Here is a 25,314-nt window from a genome sequence, read left to right on the forward strand (position 1 = left end):
TTTTCCAGAATATTAGTTCGTTTATTTAATCTATTTAACTAAAATAAAGTCTATTAAGTTTTATTATGCCTTTAGTATATTTCATTATATTAGGAGTTATATTTAAATTTATTATAAAATAATAAATTTACTATTAAAAAAAATTATTTTTGAAGTTATTTTATAAATACAATTTATTTTAATATAATAAATTTACTTACTTTTTTACATAATGAATTTGATACAATGAACAATAATAGTTAGAAAAATGAACACTTACGAATTAGAAATGCATTTATTTCAAAAGTTCGTGAGTATTCGTTTTCTAATATTATAATCAGAAGGGAAGATGAAGAATTTTGTCAGTAGTAACTGAATACCAAAATTCCATTATAATTTTTCAAAAATACCAGAATTAATCTCAATATATAAAGAAGAATCTTAAAACTAGGAAATTGAATTTTAGTAATTAATATTAACAAAATATTCAAACTATAAAAAATTAATGAATTAATATTATTGAATTAAAGTTAATTTGTTATTAATTTGTATATTTACTGAAAAAAAATTAATGTTATTGATGGATTTTACTTTTGAAAAATAGTTCAGGTCAAATCTAATATTTATTAATGTTCAAAGTTAAATGAATTGTGGTCTAAATGTTAGTCATTGTTTGTAATAAAAAAATTAATTTTTAATTTCAAAGTATATAATCTAGAAATAATTTTAAAAATTCAAACAGTGCTGGATTGGATTAAGAGGTATTAGATTTGGATTTTAATACTGCAAACCACATTTGAACTGTAAACAAAAAACAGAATATTAATTATGTAATTCCTTCTAAATTGCTGAATTACCTGGATTTTTAGAACATGACTAAGTATTTCAAATATCTTTTGAAGCTTACTTTGTTTATTCATTGTATATTAATCTCAATTAATTAGATTAAATAAATTTATCATCATCAGTTATAAATCCAGACTTCACTTGTAATGAAGAACAAGTTTTCACACCTGACGAGAGCTCATAAATAAGGCAAAAAACATTTTGTGATGATTATAAATAAATAAAATTTCCAACATAAAGGTAAAAGTTTAGATTCTACAAGTTTTCAATCAAAAAAGTCACATAAACTTCTTTAATTGTAAAGACAGTGCAAAGATTTTATCGGTTGTAAAATTACTGTTTGGTTTGAATTTTGATATAAAATTGTTACGTAATATTCATATGTATATTGATATATATTGTATAGGTCATTATTTTGACTTAATGTAATGTAATGTAAATTATCATTATCTAGAATTTTTGATGACTATTTAAAAAATAGACTAAATAAACTGGTTGATGTAATTTTAATAATATATATACTAAACTTTATGTCCATTTATTTTAAAAATATGAATAATTTGAACAAGTATTTAACATTAAATATTTTAAAAAAATTACCTTTATCTGTATATAAATCATATTGACTAAAGTCTGTATGGATCTAAACAAACAAAGCAACAAAAAATGATTTGTTGCAGATCATAATTTGGTAATAAATTAATATTCATATACATTTTTAAATATGCTAAATCTCTAAAAATTTAGCATATTTGATTACTTCAGAGAATAATAATTTATTTAATCTAATTCTTGATTTTAATTTCCATTTTACTTTATAAAAATACATTTTTAGAATCCTTAAAAACAACTTTCTAGATTATATATACAATTTAAACATAATTATTACAATTAGGATTACATTTGAAGTTCTGAAAAAACTTGAATTTTTTTTTATTCTCTTAATTTTCTATATTTTATTTATTGTTTAAACTTTTTGAGAATTTTTTATTGTTATAAGCATGGATAATAATTGAAAATATAATAAACCCATATACTTCAGACAATAAATTAAAAAATCCAAATTTATTAAATTTTATAAGCATAAATATAATTTAAAATTTCATGTTAAAATCAGCAAATTTAAATTTGAAATAAATATGTTAATTTGATTTGCTGGGCAATAATTAATGTAATATTGCAATATTGATATAAATAAATGTTTTAAAAAAGTACATTAACATTTTAAATTATTTAAATTTCAAAAGATTTTCACATTCAATTAAATAAAAAAACAAAATTTTAAAATATTTAATCTATTACATTATGAACAATGTTATAATTCAGGAAAACAACATTTATTAAAAAGTATTTAATCAGTTCATCAAAAAATTTATGAAGTAAAAAACAAATATTTTAAATTAAAAAGATTATAAAAAAACAAATTTTTAAATAATTTCATATCAATATTTTTAAATTAGTAATAAGATTTTATGTTATAAATTACCAAATTAATCCTTTTTTCATTTTTTCTTAATATTCATTTAATAATTTAAACAAACCATTAAATTTAAATAATCTAAAATTTAATATTTGTGAAATATTCATTACATTAGTATATAGTTTAATATCATATTAAATTCAATATTTTAATATGCACCTAACCATTAGAAATATATTCAAACTGTATGAAATTATTCTTTTCTCTAAATTTATAATTAAAACATTAAAAAACTTTATTATTGCCCAACAATATAAAAATATATAATTTGAAATATAATTTTTTGTTTTAGTAAAATAAAATTGTACAAATGAATAAATTACAATAATTGATGTTAAATAATTTTCATATTTAATGTTTAAAACATATATTAATAAGAAGCAAAAAATTTTGAGGTTATTATTATGCATTGAAAATCAGAATGCAAAAATAAAAAAAATGTAGCATTACAAAAGAACAAAATTAAATCTTATTAATTAATATATTTTGCTTTATTATGATATCCTACCTGCTGTAAGAAAGGAGAAAACTTCTGTCTAGCAACCATCAATCATCAGCAACTTGCACAGGCAAGGAGGAATGTATAAGTGATCAAAACAGTAATAATGATAATGGGTGATAGTCATAGCAAAACTCGCATTTAATTTTTAAATTCAACTAATTAAAATTTAAAATTAAATGAAGCAAATTACAAAAATAAAAGCATGATAAATATATTTCTATAATGTGCAGCAATACAAAATTGTAGTAAGAAGCACAAGTGAAATAAACAGAAAATAATTTTTTCTTTACAGATTTTAATTAAAATATTATATAGGTATACTTACGTCTGGATGTGGAATCGCATATTGTCCTTGCACAGTATATGCCTGCCCACCTGCAAATATAACTGGAGGCATTGCAGGCTTTGGACGGTATGGTATGGTTGCTCCTTTTGGAGGAGACTAAAATAGAGCATTTATTAAGTATTTTTCAATACTAAATATTATGTATTACAATATCTATGTCTATATAATGTCTATGTAATATAATATCTATATTGTAATATCATTATTATAATAATAAATTAAATGCTAATCACTAATAATCAAATCAACTAGAATATTTATAATAATTCTAGTTGTTCTAGTTACTGAGAGGTGATAAAATTGTGTAAAAAAAGTTTAAAGAAACTATGAAAGGTATGATAATGATAACTGGTTGTACATTATTATGACATCATCACAATGTCAAGGATGAAATTTTTAATCATATTTTAATTTTTAAAAATCATGTGACTTCCAGTTCCAATTTAAAGTTCCTAAGTAGTTAATTGGACCCTCTAGCTCTAAGATTTTCATATCTGGTCACAATTTTCATTTATCTAACTTTGTTCTTGAGATTAAGGAGATTAAAAACAGATGGATGATATTGAGAATCTACAGGTCTACAATTTGAAAACTACAGCCCAATTAAAAAGGGATAATATAAAACACACTAAGTTAATGAAATGATATTCTATGATAACAAAACTGAGGAATATATGAAATAAAGCAGTGTTTCTCAAACTTTTTGGACCGCGACCCCCCTTCTGCATTCAAAAATTTCAAAGGACCCCCGAAGAATAAGTATGTGTCAAAAAACATCCCGGAGGGAGGAGGTTAGGCACGTATTTAAATATTTATATTATTTTTATTATTTATATGTGCAATTTATTTAAGTAAAAATTATTTTATATATTTTTTATTTCTATTATTTCTAAACATGAATCTATAGTAAATTTATAAAATATTTGAAAAAATTGATCTGGCATCAATTTTTCAGCGACCCCCAAATATTTTTCACGACCTCCTTGGGGGTCGCGACCCCCACTTTGAGAATCACTGAAATAAAGAATTTATCAGAAAATTAGTTTCATTTGAAATGCCAAATATTTTTCAAATAGAAATATCAGATAACTTGAAATCCACATAAAAAGTATATAAGGTATATGTTATAAGTAGTACAGTATTAGGTCTTGATACAAAAATAATAATACTCTGTTCATAATAAGATAATGGAAAATAAATATACCATTATTCAAAATTATGATGATGATTATTTTTTTAAACTTCAAACATCTACCATTTTTTGTTAGTGAATATCTGAAATTCAGATCTTTACAGATTACCATAATTAGTTTCAGTTGCCCAACACCATAGGATTAATCCCAGTTGAAATTCATATTAATATCAAAGTGTAAACTGCCAGATTAACAACACACTATATTTACTCAAATGTAAGATGCACTTTTTTTCAGGTTTTAGTATCTCTGAAAATAGGGTGTATCTTAGATTCAATGTAATATGTCATAATTAGTGACTTCATGTGTCCTATTTATCTGTCACTAATTCTATACAACATTTTAATGATTTTATTAGACCAATATTCATAATGGAAAATATTTAGTTTACTAAAACTAAACCAAAACTATATATATTAGTGTTAGTTTTATTCATATATATATATATACATGAATAAAACTAACACTAATACTCAGGAACATGACTGAAACAATGTTATTGTTAATTCAGACAAGCCTAATGTGGCAAGTGAAGAGGTTTCTGCTTTTGATAACAATATGGTAGAAAACGATATATAACTTAGTTTACTTTCAATAAATATTGAACATTTCTGTTGACATAAATTTGTCTCTAGTTGTCTATTTTTAAAAAATCATGGGTGAGCATGTAGAAATTAAAGTGCAATGTAGATTTCAGTGAATGTGGTAATAGAAAATATATTCATTCTTATAATTTTCAATAACTTGTAAACAAAGACTATGTTTTATATAACATAATATAAATGAATACTATAATTTCAAAATTCATTAAATCCATTTTTCTGCACTTTTCAGTTAGTTTCTTTATTATTCAATGAATATTTAATCATCTTAAATATTTCATTGTAAACTATAATAGTTTGTAATCTATTTATATTATAATCAAAATTTTAGATATTATTCTTGGGAATAAATTGTTTCAAGAATTGTTTATATTTCTGGTATTTTAGATTTTGGAGTTAAAATACAACAAATACAAATTATCCACTATTCTACCATTGATATCTTAATAGTCTAACTATCTAGGATCTTTTAATGATTTAGTCTTTGAATATTTATTATTTTGAACAAAATCATGACTACTAAGATTTGTTGAAAGTATTTTCAAAATATCCCATCTTTATTAATAGCAAAAAGAAAGATATGTGTGCCCAAATACAATTAATATTTATTATATTGTATTTGTTAAATTATTATATTAATAATAATTAATATAATAAATATTCCCAAAAGAAGGAGTGACTAAAAATCTGAACCTAAATTTTGCTCCAATTAAATCTTTTGGGATACTTTGAATCATTGAATATACAGTATAAGAGAGATGATCTGTGGCCACCAGCCATATTGTTTTCTTGTTTTTTTTTTTTTTTTGTTACTTCATAAGTTGTAAATACATATATATATATATTCTATCTTCCTTCATTTCTGTTCTCTTATTTCCGTTCCTTTCTCCTTTGTCTCAACAATCTAACCGTTATCACTGGAGGGCAGGATTACCCCTCCTAAGTGAGAACAAAAGAAGGCGAAGAAGCCCTGAAGGCTAAGTGGTGGAACAAGGGACACTTTTCTACTGGACCTTGAGAAGGACGGAAGTGTAAGCCAGCGATCGACCAGAAACGGGAAAAATTGAAAGGAGGCTGCAGGACCGTCGAGACCAAAGGAATATAGACACAAAACCAAGGGAGCACTGACAGAATCGAAAAACGTCGAGGGCAGACAGCCAGACAAGGAAAAAGAGAGAAAAACAGCTGCTATTGTGGAAATACACTCCAGCAAAAATACTGATCAACGTAGACCCAGGTACTTTCCATCTGTTTCTATATACTTTCTGTCTTTCCTAAATCTATCTGTTTCCCCTTTTCTTTTTAGTTTTTAAGGTAGATATAACTTTAGTTTTAAGTCGGGTGTAAAAAGCTTGTGTTACGAGCGCGGGTGTAATTCTTTGTATGTGGCGACCCCCCTTCCTCAGTGAAGTTATTCCAGTTGGGATCATTTGTAATTAGAAAAGGAAAGAACCGTGTTCCAGAGAAGAAATAAAAAAACTTTTAATTGTGTATCAGTTTCTGTGTTCATACTTGTAACGTGCATTCACAGGTTTATAAGCCTCTCTCCAGGAACAACCACAGATCATTCAAAAAGATAAACTTTAACTAATCAGTGCTTTAAAGCAGTGGTTCTCAACAATTCTTGTGTAATGGACACTTAAAACTTCCAAACATGATTGACTACAGACCCCTAGGGATCTGTGGACCATTGATTGAGAAATACAGTGGGTGATCAGTAAACAAACGTAATCCGTTCCAAGACTTTGTTTACTATCCGAACTGTTCGTTAACCAATTATCAATTTACCATAGGTTTTTATGGGAATTTGATTAATTCATTCTGGAGACTCCAAAAAAATAAAAATATATACTTTCTTACTATGTTCATTCATATGTAATAATAAAAATACATATATACACAGTCTTGCATTTTTATTAGTCATGTTTTTTCCATTTGTGGGGGTTAAAGAATCTGTCCAATGTTGATTGCTTTTCTCTCTTCTTCAGGATTTTTCGGAAGCAATTAATAGCATTGTAATTGTAGAGATCTCTAAGCCTATTAACCTCATTCTGGCTTGGATGTCATTTGGATGACCATTGTTCTGACATCCTCCCACTTCTTCAAAAGATCTTTAATTGCTTGAGACTTCTTGATATCTTTCATAGCTAAGATTGTGCCTACTGTAGACCTGTTCAAGCAATACTGTCTAGCAACATCAGACATCTTCTGCCCACTCTCTACCTTGGCTATTATCTCTTGCTTGGTTTCTATGGTGAGCATGGTCCTTGACACTTCACCATTTTTAGGCTCCATAATATTATCAGTTTCTTTTTTAAATAAAAAGTTCAGAAAAGCACTTACAGAAATTCAGAGAACAGATTTCAACTAGCACACAAAAAATTATTTAAATGCAAGGGATAAAATTTGAAATTTGGTATTAAAATGTTAACAAATATCCGATGGGACAGTTAAACTCTCATTTTTCATAAATAAAACCAACACAAAACTTAACGAGTACCTGCCTGATAATCTCGCAACGACTATAAAAAAATTATTTGTCAGAAAGATAAACAAAAAGCTGGAATTACAGGGAGAATTTCAAAATTTGAAGGAATACTATCTGATCAGTATCAGGTTGAGCATCGATGCTGACATCTTCAGAAATCCAAAAAGTTTTGAATTGTCACCTGGAGACAAGGGAAGACCAATCGGTAATCACTATTTTATGTCGCTTCTTTTTCTGTTTGTTCTGTGAAGTATTTGTTGTCCAAACATAAAAGTCTTTTATGAAAGTGTTCATTATCCGATTTGTTCGCATTCTGAACTGATCATTAACTGATCACCCACTGTACAGCTTTAAAGAACAATGGCAAAATATTTCATAGTAGAATAGGCCTACAGAAAAATAAACTAAATGCATTAATACAGATTAAAACTTTTAATACTCTAATAGTTTTTAAATAAATAGATAATCAGTAACAGATAATCATTAGATATTCAGCTAGTAATAGGTAGTATAAATTCAAATAAATCCATTTATTATATTTTGCCAGATTTTGTTCTGTGTGATGATTTCCACAATGGAAGATTTATATAGGATATCATCCAAATATACAACCTAAATGATTTAATCAGTGACATTATGTACACCATCATTTATATCATCATATATTATAATCTGTCTGGCTAATTTAGTGAGGTAGATTAATGTTGAGTGATATTAATACATTACAAATGAGATATATCTTTATCATCTGCATCACTATGAACATATAAGGCTATTGCTACTAATATCATTTATGTTTTTGAATTTATTATCATTACTTCAAAAGCTTCACTTTTTCAGAAAAGTGAAAATAATTAAAATAAGAAAGTGAATCACTAACAAAAAAAATTTTCTGTAAGCATTTGCTTTGTATAGCAGATCTATTAAATGATAAAAATGATACAAATTGTTATCAAATGATCTTACATATTTAGAATTTAAAAAAAAAAATTGAAAATATTTAATGTCAACTGACATTAAGTGATAAGTTTATTTTATTTCATATCATTTGGCTATTTGAAATCATTTTATTTTGGGAGCTTTTGAAATGCAAAAATTACTTCAGAAATGTTATCAATTGATATATCATCATTTTCAATGAAATGATATCAAAAACATGATTTCATTGAAAAATAAAGTGAAATTTTCTAGGAATATATATGTTTAATAATACATATATATACATAAAAAACAAAATATAAAAGGAAATTGGAACCAAAGATTAACATTAGAAAGAAAACATTAATACTTTAATCATAAAACTGTATTTCAGACATATTTGCACAATATTTCCAATATTGCTAATAAATATTGCTAGTAATGAACAATTTCACCACAAAAAACCAGTTATCCTGTAGGTATAGATATTGTTAATTATCTGATATTTTTTGGAAAGAATAGACTTCAACAATGTCTGCACTCACGAGTTAGGCAGAAGCTCATGTTCGAAAAATATGTCACAATCTCCCTTGGCCACCATTGGTGAAAGCAGTACTGGTCCAAGTATGGCTACTGCAATTCCCACACCAGTTTTGGGAAACCAGCGTAATTTTGATGTTTCTGAGGCATCCAGCCACAGACCACCAAGACACGTAAATCATGCCAACAGATGAAATGGACATCAGAAATGAATGAGTTTAATCATCCATACTTACTTCACCATCAAAAAACTTGAAACACACATGATAGCATATAGGCAACAGTTACATTTTGTTTTCATAATATTATCCTCATCTCACTGTCACTGTACAAAGGGTTGTTGATCAAAAAAGAACAATTATACATAAAAACCTTATACCACAAACAACAAATTGCTGAACAATTATACCAAAAAACAAATACTCCCAACATTAACAACAATTGCATTATCCATCAGGATCATCAAGATATGTGCATTAACAATATTGTTCCTACCACCACTATTTTCACTGATGCTGACAATATCAACACTTTTCACTGCCTGAAATAAATTCAAATTTAATTCATTCTCTCTCTCTCTCTCTCCCTTTCCAGGAATCACTAACTAACTAAATTTACAGGCACTGACCCTGCATTCCCAAAATCAACTCTTCTAAACTAATAAGGAAAACTCTACATTATGTGAACACTTACATATTATCAGATTGCACTCATTCTATTTCTACACTCTCAAATATCCACATACTAGTCTATACAGGTGCAGTCACAGTAGTGACCTACCATGGACTAAAACCACATCCACAGACAGAAGCACACAAGTCAAAAACCCTTCAAAAGCCTGCCTGGCAAAGAAGAATAGAAACAAATAAACAATATTAGACAGCAGCTAAGCAGGCTGACACAATATTCTAATAACAAAACAACACCTAAATTAATGAAACAACTAAAAAAAATTTTCAAGAAAATTAAAACACACACCAAGCATGAACAACACAACATCAAAATTGCATTATACATTGACATACTGAAACAAAAACTTGTAGCCAAAGCACAGCAACTTAAATGATACAAAATTTGTTCTGTATGGAAACAACAAAATAAATTATTAACAAATGAGCAATTATTTATTATGACATCATCATAATGCCAAGCTGCAATTTTTAATCATATCTTTAATTTATTTAACTTAAAATATATGCTCTCCACCTCAAATTAGTAGCAGCTTGCCCCTGTACCTCATACTTTTCATTTAACAATACAGTCGTGCCAGTCATCTATCTAATGTCTTTCAGGGAAACATTTATGAATTGAATAACATGACTTCCAGTTTGCATCAGAAGTTTGTATATAGTTAATTGGTGCCTTTTACCCCTAAGCTTTCCATATCTTGTCTTGTCTTTCATCTATCTAACTCCATTCTCAAGATTAAGGAAAGACAAATGAACAGACAGATGGATGACAGTGGGAATTTAAAGGTCTATAATTTTTCAAATTACAGCCCAACAATGGGAAACTCTTCTACAGGCAAATCAATACCAAATCCACCACTGATTCCCAACACAATGGCAAGCCAACTGAAGAACTCACAAATTATTGTCTTCTTTTAGGTCTAATACTGTCGTGAACAATGCTGAAGCAAACTGGATCAGACAGGCGAGAAAAGACATGCAGAACACACCTAGTAGGCATTGTGTTGAAATAATTACAAAAGACATCCATTGCACAATGAGAAAGCACACAACTGGACAGTCAGTACCTGGTGTAGATAACATTCACAATTTCTATACAAAAAAATTTACTTTGCTGCACTAGGAGCTAGCTTAACATTTAACTCTCATCATTGACAATCCATTAGACATGCCAAATTTTCTCACACAGGGTATCACCTATATGAAACCAAAAAACAATAACACCAAAGACCCTCCACAGTACAGATCAATTTCATGTCTTCCAACACTACAAGATTCTTACAATCATCTTGATGAACACAACATTCTTACAGAACAACAAAAAGACTGCCATAGAAATCACAAAGGTTGCAAAGAACTACTCATTGACTCATCCTACGGCAAGTTCATAAGTAACACAGAAACACACATGTGGCATATATTGATTACAGAAAAGCATTTGACAGTGTCCCACACACTTGGCTGTTGCACACACTTTGCACCTACAAAATTCATCACCAGCGCATTAGTTTCGTTGATTTTACTATGATTCACTGGAGAACAACATTACATCTTAACTTCCATAACACTCACATAAAAACAAATCAAATATAGATCAAGCAAAGAATTTTTCAAGGAGATTCCTTAAGTCTTTTGGTTCTGCCTTGCACAACCCTTTTCGAACACATTGAACAAAACACAATATGATTACAATATCAGACACAACAAAACAAAACTGTGCACATTATAACACCTCATGTACATGGACAATATCGAATTTTATGCAGTCACACAGAATCAGCTCCATCAACTCTTACAAATGACATGCACACACAAACTCAAATGATATACAAATGGAGTTTGGTCTAGACAAATGCAAAACAATCCACATTGAAAAAGGAGTTCTGAAGAAAGGAGACTTTGTACTCAGAAGTGGAAAGATTAGCGAGGTTGAGGAGGAAGTACAAACGTTAAATTTGTATGGCAAGCAGAAGTACACGTTTGACATTTTAAGTCCAAGTAAAAGACCTTGCAGCGCTCATTCACAATGTCACATGACTCAGTAAATGTCACGCATTGACTCACGGGAAATTTGTTGAAAAAATGGCAGATACATTTAACATCAAGGATTACCAGCAAAGGTAAATAAACAAATTAAACTGTTCAAAAGTATTTATAGGATGTTTAATAACACTGAATAATTCTTTTTAATTAGCGTTGTGTCTCCTACTGTACAATCGGACGATAGGACTACTTCATACTTTTGTCAAGGGAAGTAGTGGCTTATGTAATTCGAAAGCAGCTCAGAAAATTAATTTTTAGAAAATTTACAAATGTATTACGCTGTTGATGGTAGAAGATACCATGGAAGAACCAACCTACCTTAAGATAAGTTATTATGAAGACAAATATATGTAAATTCTATAAGCACTTCACGTCACTTGCTAAAAAATTGAATAATTAAATAATTTCTGGATTAAAATAGTCTGTTTCTTTACATTATTATTCATAAATGCTTAAATAAATCATTATTTTAATAAAATACGTCATAATTTTAACCACAAACACAAAAAAATGAAGAAATTTAAGCTGATCGTCTCCTCGCCATTCTAGATTTAGCAAACGCCATTATTAACTATATAGAATTGTCAGATGGTGGCACTCGTCCGTCTGCCATTCACGTTTTGGGCTGAATACATGTACCTCAACCTCTCTATTATCAAATTCATGGGAGGGCGAGTTTTACAAATATTTAGGATTCCAACAGGCCAAACTTACAGAAAATGCACAGATAAAACAACAATTAACATCCAAATACCAGAAAAGTTTATATGTGATACTAATGCAAAACCTAAATGCAAAACATACTATTAAAGGTATTAATATATATGTTGTCCCTGTACTCACTTATTCTTTTGGAGTTATATACTGGACATGCACACATCTTGAGCAACTCCAAAGAAAACAAGAACAGTACTTACTAAGCAAACAATATCACCCAAAATTATCCATAGGAAGACTAACTCTTCTTCATAAAGGTGGCCATGGCCTGACTAATATAGTTAACCTGCACTACAAACAAATTCTGACACTGCGAGAGTTTTTCCATTATATAAAAAACAAAAACATCAAGATTACATAAAAGTATAACTCTGGCACCTATAACTATAACAGTAACCCCCACACTTCTAAATTTACACTTTGAGCACCTGAACATACTTCAACACACATACAACATAGACACCACTAAGCAGCCATGGGCCTAAAAGGCACCTCATGGCAGACATGCCTACAACTTAGCTCAGGACTATGTTGACAAAACTGCAAACTATTGGCTAACTAGAGGCTGTCTGTTTGGAGCGACTGAGGGATTTATGGTTGTCATTCAAGATCAGGCCATAAACACTAAAAACTACAGAAAACACATTCTGAAGAATAATACATCACTCACAAATGCCATATTCTGACAGAACCAATACAGCATATAACTTCTGGTCCCAAGCTATTAGCACAAACTGTCTATTTACACAGGCATAATCAAATAGCAAATATAATACACCAAGAGCTTGCACACAAATAGAGATTATTAAATACCCAGGTACCATACTATAAACATACTCCACAAGCAGTATTAAAAAATGACATACAAAATATACTATGACATAATCACATAAAACAATTCATCACAATAGACCTGACATTATTCTCATTGACAAATGCAGTAAGATCGCTTATATAATAGACATCTCCATTCCAAACATCCATAACATAAAACTGCACACACTAAAAAATCAACAAGTATACTCCACTTGCTCAAGAAATAAGACAGCTTGGAGGATGGATAAGGTATTTATTGTACTGTACCTGTTATCCTCTCTTCTACTGATGTTATACCATATACACTACACAATAGTCTAGAAACATTAAACCATAATAAAAGCATATACATGGCACTACAGAAAGTTGCAATATTGAATACATGTCACATTTTTAGAAAGTTTCTAGATATTGACACATATACCACTAATACAGCTTAATGTTACACTTGTTTGGGTAGCTATGCTTTGACTTTAGTCCAGCATAGCACTTGGCACCAGTATCAGCTGAGCATGACATTTGCAATATAATAATAATAATAATAATAATGATAATTGGAAATAAATTATTAAAATTTTTATTTATTATTAAATTTACTAGGTCATGAATATACTTTATTGCATAAAATACATTCTAACAATCAAGATATTCAAAACTAAAGTTAAAATAAATTAATTTTACTAATAAATTTATATTAAGAAACTTAATAATTTAAGAAATTAAAATAATATATTTTGTAATATCAAATTATCTCTATAAATTAGCCAGATTTTTTCTTATTTTAATACCATCATGTCAATATTATTTCTGAACTTTAGTTCAATATTGCTTTTACTAATGTTTTTCTTTTTATAACCACCTTCTTTGATATTTCTTTCTTACAATACATATATATTATTTGAAGGATTTATAAATATTAATTTATAACAAAAGATATACATTTTTCATAAAATATTAATTAAAATATCATTTTAATAATAATTAAAATTGTATTAAGAAAAATGCTAATTAAGATGTAATCAATATCCTTATTAATTTAATCTTATTTATTTATTTTAAAATAAAAAAATAAACAATAAATTGTTTTACTGCAACAATACTATATCTTGTATTTATTGCATTTTCTACAATATTTTTTTTTACAAATGAGCTACAGCATAAAATTAAAAACATTAATTATTTCCTTCTCTGTTATCTTAACACTATTTTTCTTATGAATGTAAATGTAAAATTGAATAATATAATTATTTATCTTAAATTTATATCAATTTGTTTCTTTACTAAAAATTTTGATTGTAAAGTTTTAAGATAAAATAATATCCATAAATTTACTGTATATTATTATTTTTCTTATTTCTTCTATTAATTAATAATTGTATAATTGATCTATTCAATTATAATATATTATAATAAAAACTGTTTTATCCATTTTTTATTTTATAAATATTTTTATAAACATTATTTAATGAAAATAATTTTTAAAAAATAAATAAATATTAAATAACCAGAATTATTGTTTTGTACAGTTATAAGAGACAGGAAAATATTTTATTTTGGATTGTTGTTTACAGAACCTTCAATTCCATCCAGGTCATACCAAACTGTTTTGGCACATGGAGCAAACTTCATACCTTTTTGTACACATTTGTTTTTGATTAAAGTATCTTTTTATATTTGAATTTTTCTAACTTATTTCATATTGTATATAGTCAATCATAGAATAATAAATAGAATTTTTTTCCTTTTTATGTATAATAAAGTAATTATTTCAGGCTTTTCATACATTAACAGATTCGTTTGTAATTTTTTTTGCCCATCTGAAAGTCCAGGTCTGGCATCAACTGACTCTTATTTTTGGTTTATGTAACAGGCATTACATAATTTCTGGGTTTTTGAAAAGTAAGATGTTACAATATTTATTTGATTTTCTAGAATATAATAGATCTGAAGATGAAATTAAAGATTCTGAAAATTCAAACTAAAGCTTTTTCTGACTCCTATAAATGTATAAAGTGACAGTTTTAATTAATTGTAAACCATAGTCATTCAAATCAGTTAAAATAAATATAAAATTATAATAAACTTGAAAATTTAATTAAAAAATGCTCCTATAACATTGCTTTTCTTACAATTTCCATTTAAATATATGTAATTTTATTATAAAATTTTAAGAAATAATAAAATTAACCAAATATCAATTATGGTAGCTGTTTTTTACGTCTGTAAATATATGTCTCTTTAATCCAAATTAAAAATTAATTTCAGCAGACTATCACAACAGCTTTCAGGTTAGGTACTTTTATTGTTTTTTCATATGCATTTCGGGCTTATTTAACTACTAAGCCCCACCTCAGTGCAATACAACATCAGTGCAGTAACACCTTTTTTATATTGCACTGAGGAGAGGCTTAGTAGTTAAATAAGCTCGAAATGCATATGAAAAAACAATAAAAGTACCTAACTTGAAAGCTGTTGTGATAGTCTACCAAAATTAATTTTTAATTCAGATTAAAGAGATATATATTTACAGCAATAAAATTAACTTGTTGATTATTTAACATATTTTAAAATCATATTCAATTATTTTACAAAAATAAGCTATAAAATATTTAATAAAAATGAACTAAATATACAATTAGAAGAAAACTATTGAACTCACCTCCATCATAACACAACATATCTGATAAATACATTTAGTAATTGCATCTGCAGTGCCTGATACAGTCACTGCTCTTTCAGTAGAATTGGGTAACATTTCACTAGCAACTTGAATGGATGCTCCAGTAACCTGTATTATCAAATATAAATAAGATTAATTTTACATACAGATTGTGTAGCTAATTTAACATTTAAAAATCAACATTTTATGTAATTATATAAATTTCATGTAATTAATGAAATTACATAACTACATTTCAATGAATATTAATCATACCTAAGTTAATAATAATCATTTTTCTCTTAAATATTATTACATAAGTGTATTGCAGAGAAAAAAATAGTATAAGACTGAACCAATCAACTCTGTCAAAAACAACAAAAATCAATAAGATTCAATTTGAAACTACGTCGTTGGTTTTTACAGGAAAGATAAATCCAATTGAAATCTATAACTGTTTTTATTAGCTTTCAGTATATAAAAGCCAATAGAAATCAATACACAGATTGAGAAACAAAAGATTTTTTTTTAACTTTGGTTTAAAGTTGCTAAACTTTATTAAAACAAGAAAAGTTGCCTTTATGATTATATTAGATCAACTGATATATACATTGAAACTTATTAATCTGGCACCTATGGTACCAAAATGGTACAAAATTATCAAAATGCTGAATATTTTTATACTTTTTCAAAATTTGATAAATTATATTCAATCTGAATGTTGCCGACTTTGCTGTTTATTTTGTCCAGCACAAACTGCTGTATGTTTTTGATTTATTTGCACTTGCTCTTTAATTAGTATTAAGAGAATATAGTGCATTATTATACAGTATTAAGACCACTTGAAAAATCAGAAAAAATATTAACGAACACAATTTATTGCACAAATCAACATTCACAATAATTTGTGTGTATGTAATATTTATTTTCTAGAATGTATTGTAAGTGTATAATTCAAAAAAGCTACACATTCTTTCAATATGACAAACTTGACTTATGGCAATGTGTATAGTGCATCACCTCCACTTCACCTTGATTTCCACCTGATATCTTTAATGCACATTGTGTCTAAACAAATTCTGATTCTCACAATACTAACATGCTGGACTATCACCTACTTTTCAGAAAGTGCTAGATTACCAAACATTCTGGATTATCAGGTTCCAGATTATTTGTTGACTTCTAAAGTTTGATTTATTGAAAAATGGTTTTTATATAAATTAGATTCAATAATCCATTACAACCATTATAATTGTAATTGATCTAGTAGATCAATTACAGAATTATTTAATCTAAATTTTACTAAGACATAACAAAACAACTTTAATGTACTTGAAATTATCAAAGCAATTTTAATCATTAAAAATTAAATTCACATATATTATAAAATGAAGCATGCAATCTCTTTTAAATATGGAACTTAATAGTGATGATAAACTTTAAAAATAATGATAAAAGAAAAATAATTGTTTAGGATATTAAATATCCACTGTATAATATATGAGCAAAGATAACATAACAACAAATGATGGCTTTAACATAAGAAATAGTCTATTGTTGACAAATATAATATTCTAAATATAAAGCTAAGCCATTTTAAACTATTTTTATACCTGAAGATTCTTCAAGTATCTGCAGCAAAATCTGTAAAATAACTAAAGGGCATACAGAAAGTAAAACAAAGAGCAAGGGAAAAATTTAAAAGATAAATATCATGAAAGTCAAAGATTTTTTTATAAAGCATTACCAAATTAAAGAGGAAGGAAAAATTACTAGAGAAATTTTTTAAAAAATCTAAGAAATAAATAATAAAGAAACAAAAAATGAAAAAAAACTGATAACATTTGACAAATCTGATAAATTAAAAATGATCTATTAAATAGTATCCAAAGTTTATTCATATATGATAAATTGAAAGTAACATATATTTCTAGTGTAAAGGTTCAGACAATGGCAAAAATCAAGTAAAGAAAATTTTTGGTTGATAAAATTTATCCGGAAATGATAAAATAACGAACCATTTTAAAATAAACTGAAATTATCTTTCAAAATAGTAATGAAGATTATTATGCTTAAAATTAAAATGAAAAATATAAATCAATACAAAACGAAAATTTACTTGTTTTCTGAAAAATACAAAACTAAAATTAGATAGTTTATATATTCAGATACTATCTTTAGCAGAATGATCCATTCCATTTTAAAGTATCAGTATTCAAAGCCTTGATAAGATGTGCATTTATCCATTGTTCAAGCCTTATGAATACTAAAAAGGAATTTCACTATGTTAGAGATATGGTCTATTGTCATGGTTACAGCAGAAGAATGGGTGAGCAGCTAATAAGAAATTTTGAGAAAGATTTAGGTTGGAATAACAAAGAAAAAAATCAAACAGAAAGGCCAGTAAAAGTAGCTAGATATAACAGGAAACAGAAAGATACATCATAGATAGTAGTAATAACAAGAAGCAGTATATGTTACAGAAGAGCCCCAACAATTTTCTAGGTATGATAAGGACCATGTAGGGTCTACTGGCAAACCAGAAGTTTGTGTGTACTGAGAGAGGATGAGATGTGAGGTTGAAAGGGCATACATTCAGAACTTTAAAAAGAGTTAAAGAACATGAATTCAGAGAAAAAAGGTTTATATACAACAGCATTGATGGCCTTTGCTATGACGCCAGAGTTAAAGTACAATGAAAAGAAGCAAATCCTTATGTAGGTCATACAATCTTTTATACAATCTATATGGGAGATTGTGGATTTTCAAATGTTAGAAAAACTTGAAACTTAATCTTCAAAAATATGATAGTGTATCAACTAGAGGGTTGCTGAAGATCTTTCAAATGCCTGAAGAATGTATCACAAAATATGATAGGTGCACTGAAAGAAATTTTGTGAAAATATTAAGGGCTGAAAGGATATGAAAAATTTGTAGTTTAGAATTTAAGAAACATGTTATGCTTTATATTCTATGTAGCTTAGTGTTCAAATTTTGTAGTGTTCTTTTTGGAATGCAAGATTCCTAGATTAGTACACAAATTTCAGTTATGTTATTCATAATTTGGAATTTAAATTGTAAAGACCTGAAGAAATGCATTGAACATGTCCAAAAATATTAGTCTATACAGTTCATAAATTTGCTGGAGTTTAAGGTATGTAATTATTGTATCTTTAACAGAAATCAAAATTTTATTTTTTAATTCTTTAAATGGGAATAAAATAAATAATATAATTAAGAAGTTAGAAGTAACAAAATATGTAGTGTTTTCAATTTTTAGAACAAATAAGTCATACAAGGCTTTCAAAAAAAATTTTTTAATTTAATACATTATAGTTAAAACTGTTTGAGTAAAAAATCACAAAACATAAAAAAGTGTGAATGATAGGAATTAAAGTTCTAAAATGAATAAATAGGAAAAAATTGAAAACAGAAAAAAGAATATCAATATCTTTTAAGGTATACTGTAAATGGAATTAATGAGAATACTGACAAAGCAAATTTAAGACTTGATCAATCATTTGTAAAATGTAATGATTGGAAAACAAATTTTGAATAAATTTACAGAGAAAAGATAATGATAATAACTAAAATAAAGATTGATGGGTAACATTAGAAGATATTTTGGATTATAAAAGGAATGGATATGAAAACAGCTGTAGATATATTTGAAAGTTAATAAATTTACTAATTTCATAACATTTGACTTTGGCTGAGATATAGCTTCAAGCACTATTATTTGTGTATTCTATACATATACTACTGTACACAAGTTTGATGATAATTTTTACAAGGTTTGTTTATTCAGTTTGAAATAACAGAGAATTTTTAAGTAATACTCAATGAGAAAATAATTTATCATTCTATAAATTCAATATAGTTAAATTTAATTTTCTTAATATTATTTTAAACTTTTTACACATGTAATTTCTTTAAATAATTTTAAAAATAAAAAATTAAACATTTAAATCAATACAATAGTGATATAAACCTATCTTAAATATTAATTCATAATATTGTTAATTTTTGAAGTAAACTATCATAGAAAAGTCATAAATTAAAAAAAATGTATATATACTTCTCTAATTTCTTTAATTTTGGAGCCTCCTTTTCCAATCAAAGAACCACACTGACTAGCAGGTACAATAAGCCTTAAAGTGACAGGGGGTTTGGGAACATTGGTTCCTGCAATACTATTTTGTAGGTCCTAGAATCCAACATAATAAAATTACTAATTTTTAATTTCCTAAAGGATTAGTAAAAATATTTTACATGTAGTACTTAATGAAATTTCACCAATTTTCAAAAAATTACAATAAAATAAAATAAGTTAAAAACTGAAATGACCTCTTCAAACTTCCTGGCGATAAGAGAAAATGCTTTAAGAATAGCTTCTGTAGATCCAGTGATAGTAACAATACGTTCTGGGCAGGAACCATCTGAAATATTGATTCTTGCACCACTCTACAGAGAAAATAGTTTATTAGAATAACACTTATGAACTTAAATGATTTTTAAAGTTATTTTAACTATGGCAACATAAAAATCTAAAAAAAGTAAAATCAAAACAATATAAAAGACTTCTCTTTACACAAAAAATATATTAAAATTAAATTAAATAAAATTGCAATGTTTCATTATATTCAATTATATATTTGTATACTTTTTAATATTTTAATACTGCAAGATCTATTACACTACATATATTTTCTAAAGCTTTGTTAATTTATTCTTTATACAAGGTACTGTATATTTACTAAGTTTGGGAACTGAATTTATTTTAAAAAAGTTTTTGTAAAAATGATTCAATTTGATATCAGTCTTCAAAATACACTTCTCTGAAATCACTACAAATTTTGGCATACTTTAGTAATTTATGTATGTTTTAATAAAAGGCATTTGGTATGCCATTATAGTTTTATCATTATAGACTCTTGGATTTCCAAACTTGATTGAAATTGTCTTTTTTTCAAAGCAATTTTAATTTGAGGAACAGGGAGTAGTTAGCTGGAACCAGTAAGCTATTATGAAAAACTTTCTATCCAATTTTTCATGATCCTGGTATTCATTGAACTAGAAATATAAAACGAGAAATAAATTGACATTGACAGAAATGTTTTGTGACAGATTTATTTTAGGAACTTTTTTGAGTCTATTGAAAATGATCAAAGATTTCAGAAGTCTTCCAGAGAGGAAAATCCAACAATAGTAATGAAATGTTTTCCTGTGTTCAGTGTCACAGTTATTGACAATTTTTTTCCTATGGAAATGAATAGTCCTATATTAAGCCAATCAAAATAGTGGGAAATTTCATCCATGCTGAATATCTTGTTCTCATCATAATTAATAAGCATTGTATGAAGACAATTAAAATAATCTACCACTTTCTTCTCTAACAATTCTTGTCTTCTTGGCCAATGTGTGTAATTTGTCTACTGGTTCATTTGTGATACTTAGAGACTAGTCATACCACTATTCTCTCTAAGTATCACATTACATTTCAGCCCTTTCCTTCTCCTTTGTGTAAATTGATTTACTTTTTGCAACTTTCCTCTCACTTAAACAGTATATGAAATTAATGGACAGCCTCTTTTATGGCACAGATATTACTCTTGATCCAAAAGAAAAATAATCAGTCATAATTACTCACTCAAAGACAATAATAATATCTTTCCCAATGCACCTTTATGCTCAAAATTTATTTATTTTGGAGGCTAATAAGTAACATTATTTCATACTTTGTGTCTGATTTTGGATGATAATAATAGACACAAGTCTCATCTCCATTACCATCCTAATGAAAAGAAAGATTTCACTGCAATCAATAGATGATTCAACCAGTGGAGTGACAGAAAACTGTTTATAGACACGTTCAAAATAAGGAAAAAAATTCTGATTCTGAATCAGCTGTATTATAGATAAAAACAGAATGACCAAAAATTAATTCTGAATATTCACCAAAAAATATTTACATTGCAGACAAAATAGTACTTTATTTTTGTTCAAGGCCTTATACTTATTTATTTAAATATGAAAATGTTAAAAGATTTTAATCATGAAGAAATGTATTACAGCTCTTTGTTGTGTTAATATGCAAGATTAGAAATAAAGACCTCTAGTGATTGGAAAAAAGTAAAAAATCCTAGATGTTTTAAGGGTGTAAAACATTTACTGGTGAATTATTGTTCAAATGCAAATGCTTGATGACAACAGGTTAGTTAAATGAAATATAAACTTGAAACAAAAGATTGTTTTGTCAGTAGAAATTTGTACAGCACATTCATGTGTTAACAATGTTTCATTAAAAATTGTTGAAATAATATTCCTTCCTGTGAATACATTATTGATTCTGCCATGCAACCAACAAATATCATCTGACTTAAAGACATACAGAAGTGAAATTTATGCAAAAATTTTAGAACTAACTGACAGTCAAAGACAAACTGAATGACTTATACCGTTAAAAGAATTTCCCTACTTGATATACTATACATTTTGGCAATGTCATGAGATCAAAGTGTCTAAGAAGACAATTGAATATTGTTCTTTAAAAGAGTAGTTTTTTAAAAAGTGCACACAGAAACATCTGAAAATAAAGTTGTGTCTGTTGAAAAGATCATAATACTCCAGAAGATATGTCAAAAAGAAAGTTTAAAAACTGGTTAACAATTGACAAAAAAAATTTCAGTGTCTACTATGATAGCATCAAAAATATGCCAAACTGTTAATGAAGAAGGCTCTGGAGAACTGACTTTTCTTCAATTTCATCAGATAAATAAAGGTAGCATATAGCATATATCTTTCAACAAATGCTCATAAGCAAGAACCTATGCAAATACTTCATTGTCATATATAGTTCAAATGTGTTGAGTTTCAAAAACATTACAAGTATAAGCCTTTTATTAATGAAATATTGCCAAAAAAAGTTAGAAAATAACATTAAATTTGTACAGCACATTCATGTGTTAACTATTCTGATAATTATTATATTATATATAATTAATAAACTTTTAAGTTACTTATTAAATTTATTTTTAGACATTTTTAAATATTTTGACATGTTTTTAAATTATCCATGTTTAAATTATGTTTTTAAATTCAATAAACTAGAATTTCCATTAATTATGGTCTAATTACTTTCACTGCATGTTATCACTTGTTTTCAGTACATGCTAGTCCCAAAGTTATTTTAATAAGCAGCACCTGTTGTAGTTACAAGCCAACTAACCTGCCTAATAGGAGACAGGGTAGTTGACTTTAAAATGTCAATGGTCTTAGGTTTAGTTTGTTTGATTATGTGAGTGAACAACTTCAAATAATTTTGTAGAGAAGTTCTGTTGTAATTTTTTTTCTCTGATGATGATGATCATTGCCTGAAAGTGGTAAAGAAATAGTAGTTATTTTTTAAAATGTGTACTCCAATAAAGCAAAATTTTGGATTCTAATAATTATTCTTCCAATCAGTTTCTTCAAATTTCAAAATTACAGAATAAATTCAGTTATATTCAACTTATAAAATTTAAAAATCTAAGACAGTACGAATGATAACACAATTTATATAAAACTCTTGCTGTTCTGTATGTCAGTCAATTAGCCATTATTTTAAATCATATTATTCACTTAAAACTGAAAAAGTTACATCTAATGAATCTATCAATATTAAAGAATATTGGCAGATTTTTAAAGTTAGATACATCAGAATGTGTTAGAATGTATAAATTAAGAAAATAAACTTATAAAAGCCAGTTAAAACTTAATTTTTGAATATTTTCAATATATACATTATATCTTTGTCAGAAAAATTTATAAATAATATTAGAGTACATTTTAGGTTTAAATTACATTATTATTTTAAATAAAGTTTTTTAAACATTCTTAAATACAAAAAATTTATTAATGTATAATAAAATATACAGATGAAAAAACTAGGCATAGATATTATTAAATCTGCTATAAACATAGTGTGAAAGGTTTTTGTCTTACTTATTTTATATTATTATTAACATCATTAAAAAAACAATAATCTACAGAAAAAACTTATGAGGTGCCATCTACATCAGCTTTTACTACAGGGTGAGACATAAGTATCACTTATTCTGGATATATAGTATATCTGATGTTAATTGAATTTTTTTTTGTTTCAGGGTTATAAGCAGTGAAAAAAACATAACTCCTTCTCATGACTTGTTTTTTTCACTCTTTATAGCCCTGAAACAAAAAAAAAACAAAACTAAAAACAATTAATATCAGATTAATATACATCTAGAAAAAGTGTATTATTAATGCCTCACGCTGTATATAAGCTGTTAGTTTAGCCCAATAGTCCAGCAGTGTTAAAGAAAGAGTTTATTGGTTTCATTTTAAGATTAATATAATAGATCAGAATTGTTGTGTCCGTAAAATAAATGATTACTTGTTAACATATATAATTAACTTTATTATAATACAACATAACTTGTGATAATACAAATGTAACGTGCTCCAGGTCTTTGTATCATCACAGTTAACGCATAACTGACCAAAGACAAAGGACATGACAAAGGTCATAGGTGTTAGGTCGCCTAACTAGATCAAGAGGCAATTCAGTGTGGGTTATCTCCTGGAGGTTTACATACATAACAATTCTCCCACGCTTAATAAAATGTTGTTTAAAATTTGTTTGTTTAAAGATATAGGTGTTTATATTCGCATTTATTGTCGAGGCTCCAATTCATTTGTCATCGTTTGGCTAGATTCTCCCTCCTCCTTCTCTGGAGCTGTTCGAAAGCTGTTTTTGTCATTGTCTCCTTTTTGTTGGGTAAAGTCATTACAGTTCCTTCGTCGTAGCTAATTGTGCTTGGGTATGGAATAGCGATAGCTGGGGATGAGTCTCTATTGTTTACTATGTCGTTGCACCTGTCAATTTTCTTTTTGTTGAAGTCAAATCTTATCTGAATAAAATTTGTCCATTTGCAAATTTCACACAGGCATAGCTGATTGTAATGCCTTTTTATTACGTATCCATCATCGAGTTCAATTAAGTAATGTACATGATCTAGCCGTTCAGCAACAATACCATATTTCCAAGGACTGGACATTGTGTAATTTTGGGATTGTACATGATCTCCCACATGCTAAAATTTGTAGAATTTCGGTTGTTCGGTTATGTACAGTACCTTTGGGAAGCTTGTGCCTGGGGTTTGAGCAGATCTAATTTTGTTCTTATTGTATGCCCTAATAAGTTTCCTGCTGGACTTTTTCCCTTAGATAAGGGAGTCACTCTATATCAGAATAGTAATTCATGGAGCTTCTGATGTAGAGTACCATTTTCATGCCTCATACATTTGAGGTGTGTTTTTAAGGTGTTACAGTATCTTTCAGCCTGGCCACTTGTGGCTGGGTATCTCAGTGCTATTAAGCTTTGATGGATCCCATTTCTCAAACAAAACTCTTGAATTCTTGTGACTTAAAAATACTTGCATTATCTCTTACTAAAATCTCAGGTAGACCAAATTGA

General features: G+C 27.3%; 1 protein-coding gene across 9 annotated transcripts in view; it reads right to left on the reverse strand.

Moving 5' to 3' along the window:
* Positions 1-25,314, reverse strand: part of LOC136973724 (poly(rC)-binding protein 3-like) — a 206,847-nt gene that overhangs the window by 84,770 nt on the left and 96,763 nt on the right. For 8 of the 9 annotated variants that reach the window (XR_010880543.1, XM_067268470.1, XM_067268468.1 and 5 more), the window contains 4 exons: positions 20,166-20,282; positions 19,897-20,025; positions 15,819-15,947; positions 3,133-3,249 (listed from right to left, as the gene is read on the reverse strand). Coding sequence is in view for 8 of the 9 variants with exons in the window: in XM_067268470.1 (XP_067124571.1) it covers positions 3,133-3,249; positions 15,819-15,947; positions 19,897-20,025; positions 20,166-20,282 (492 nt within the window). In the remaining variant the exon portion in view is untranslated. Of the gene's footprint in view, positions 1-1,425; positions 1,469-3,132; positions 3,250-15,818; positions 15,948-19,896; positions 20,026-20,165; positions 20,283-25,314 lie in introns of all 9 variants that reach the window. The other variant, XM_067268469.1, reaches the window with a different exon arrangement.

Source organism: Centruroides vittatus, unplaced genomic scaffold, assembly GCF_030686945.1.
Source record: "Centruroides vittatus isolate TY-2023 unplaced genomic scaffold, ASM3068694v2 contig_329, whole genome shotgun sequence".
In the NCBI taxonomy this organism is placed as follows: domain Eukaryota; kingdom Metazoa; phylum Arthropoda; class Arachnida; order Scorpiones; family Buthidae; genus Centruroides; species Centruroides vittatus.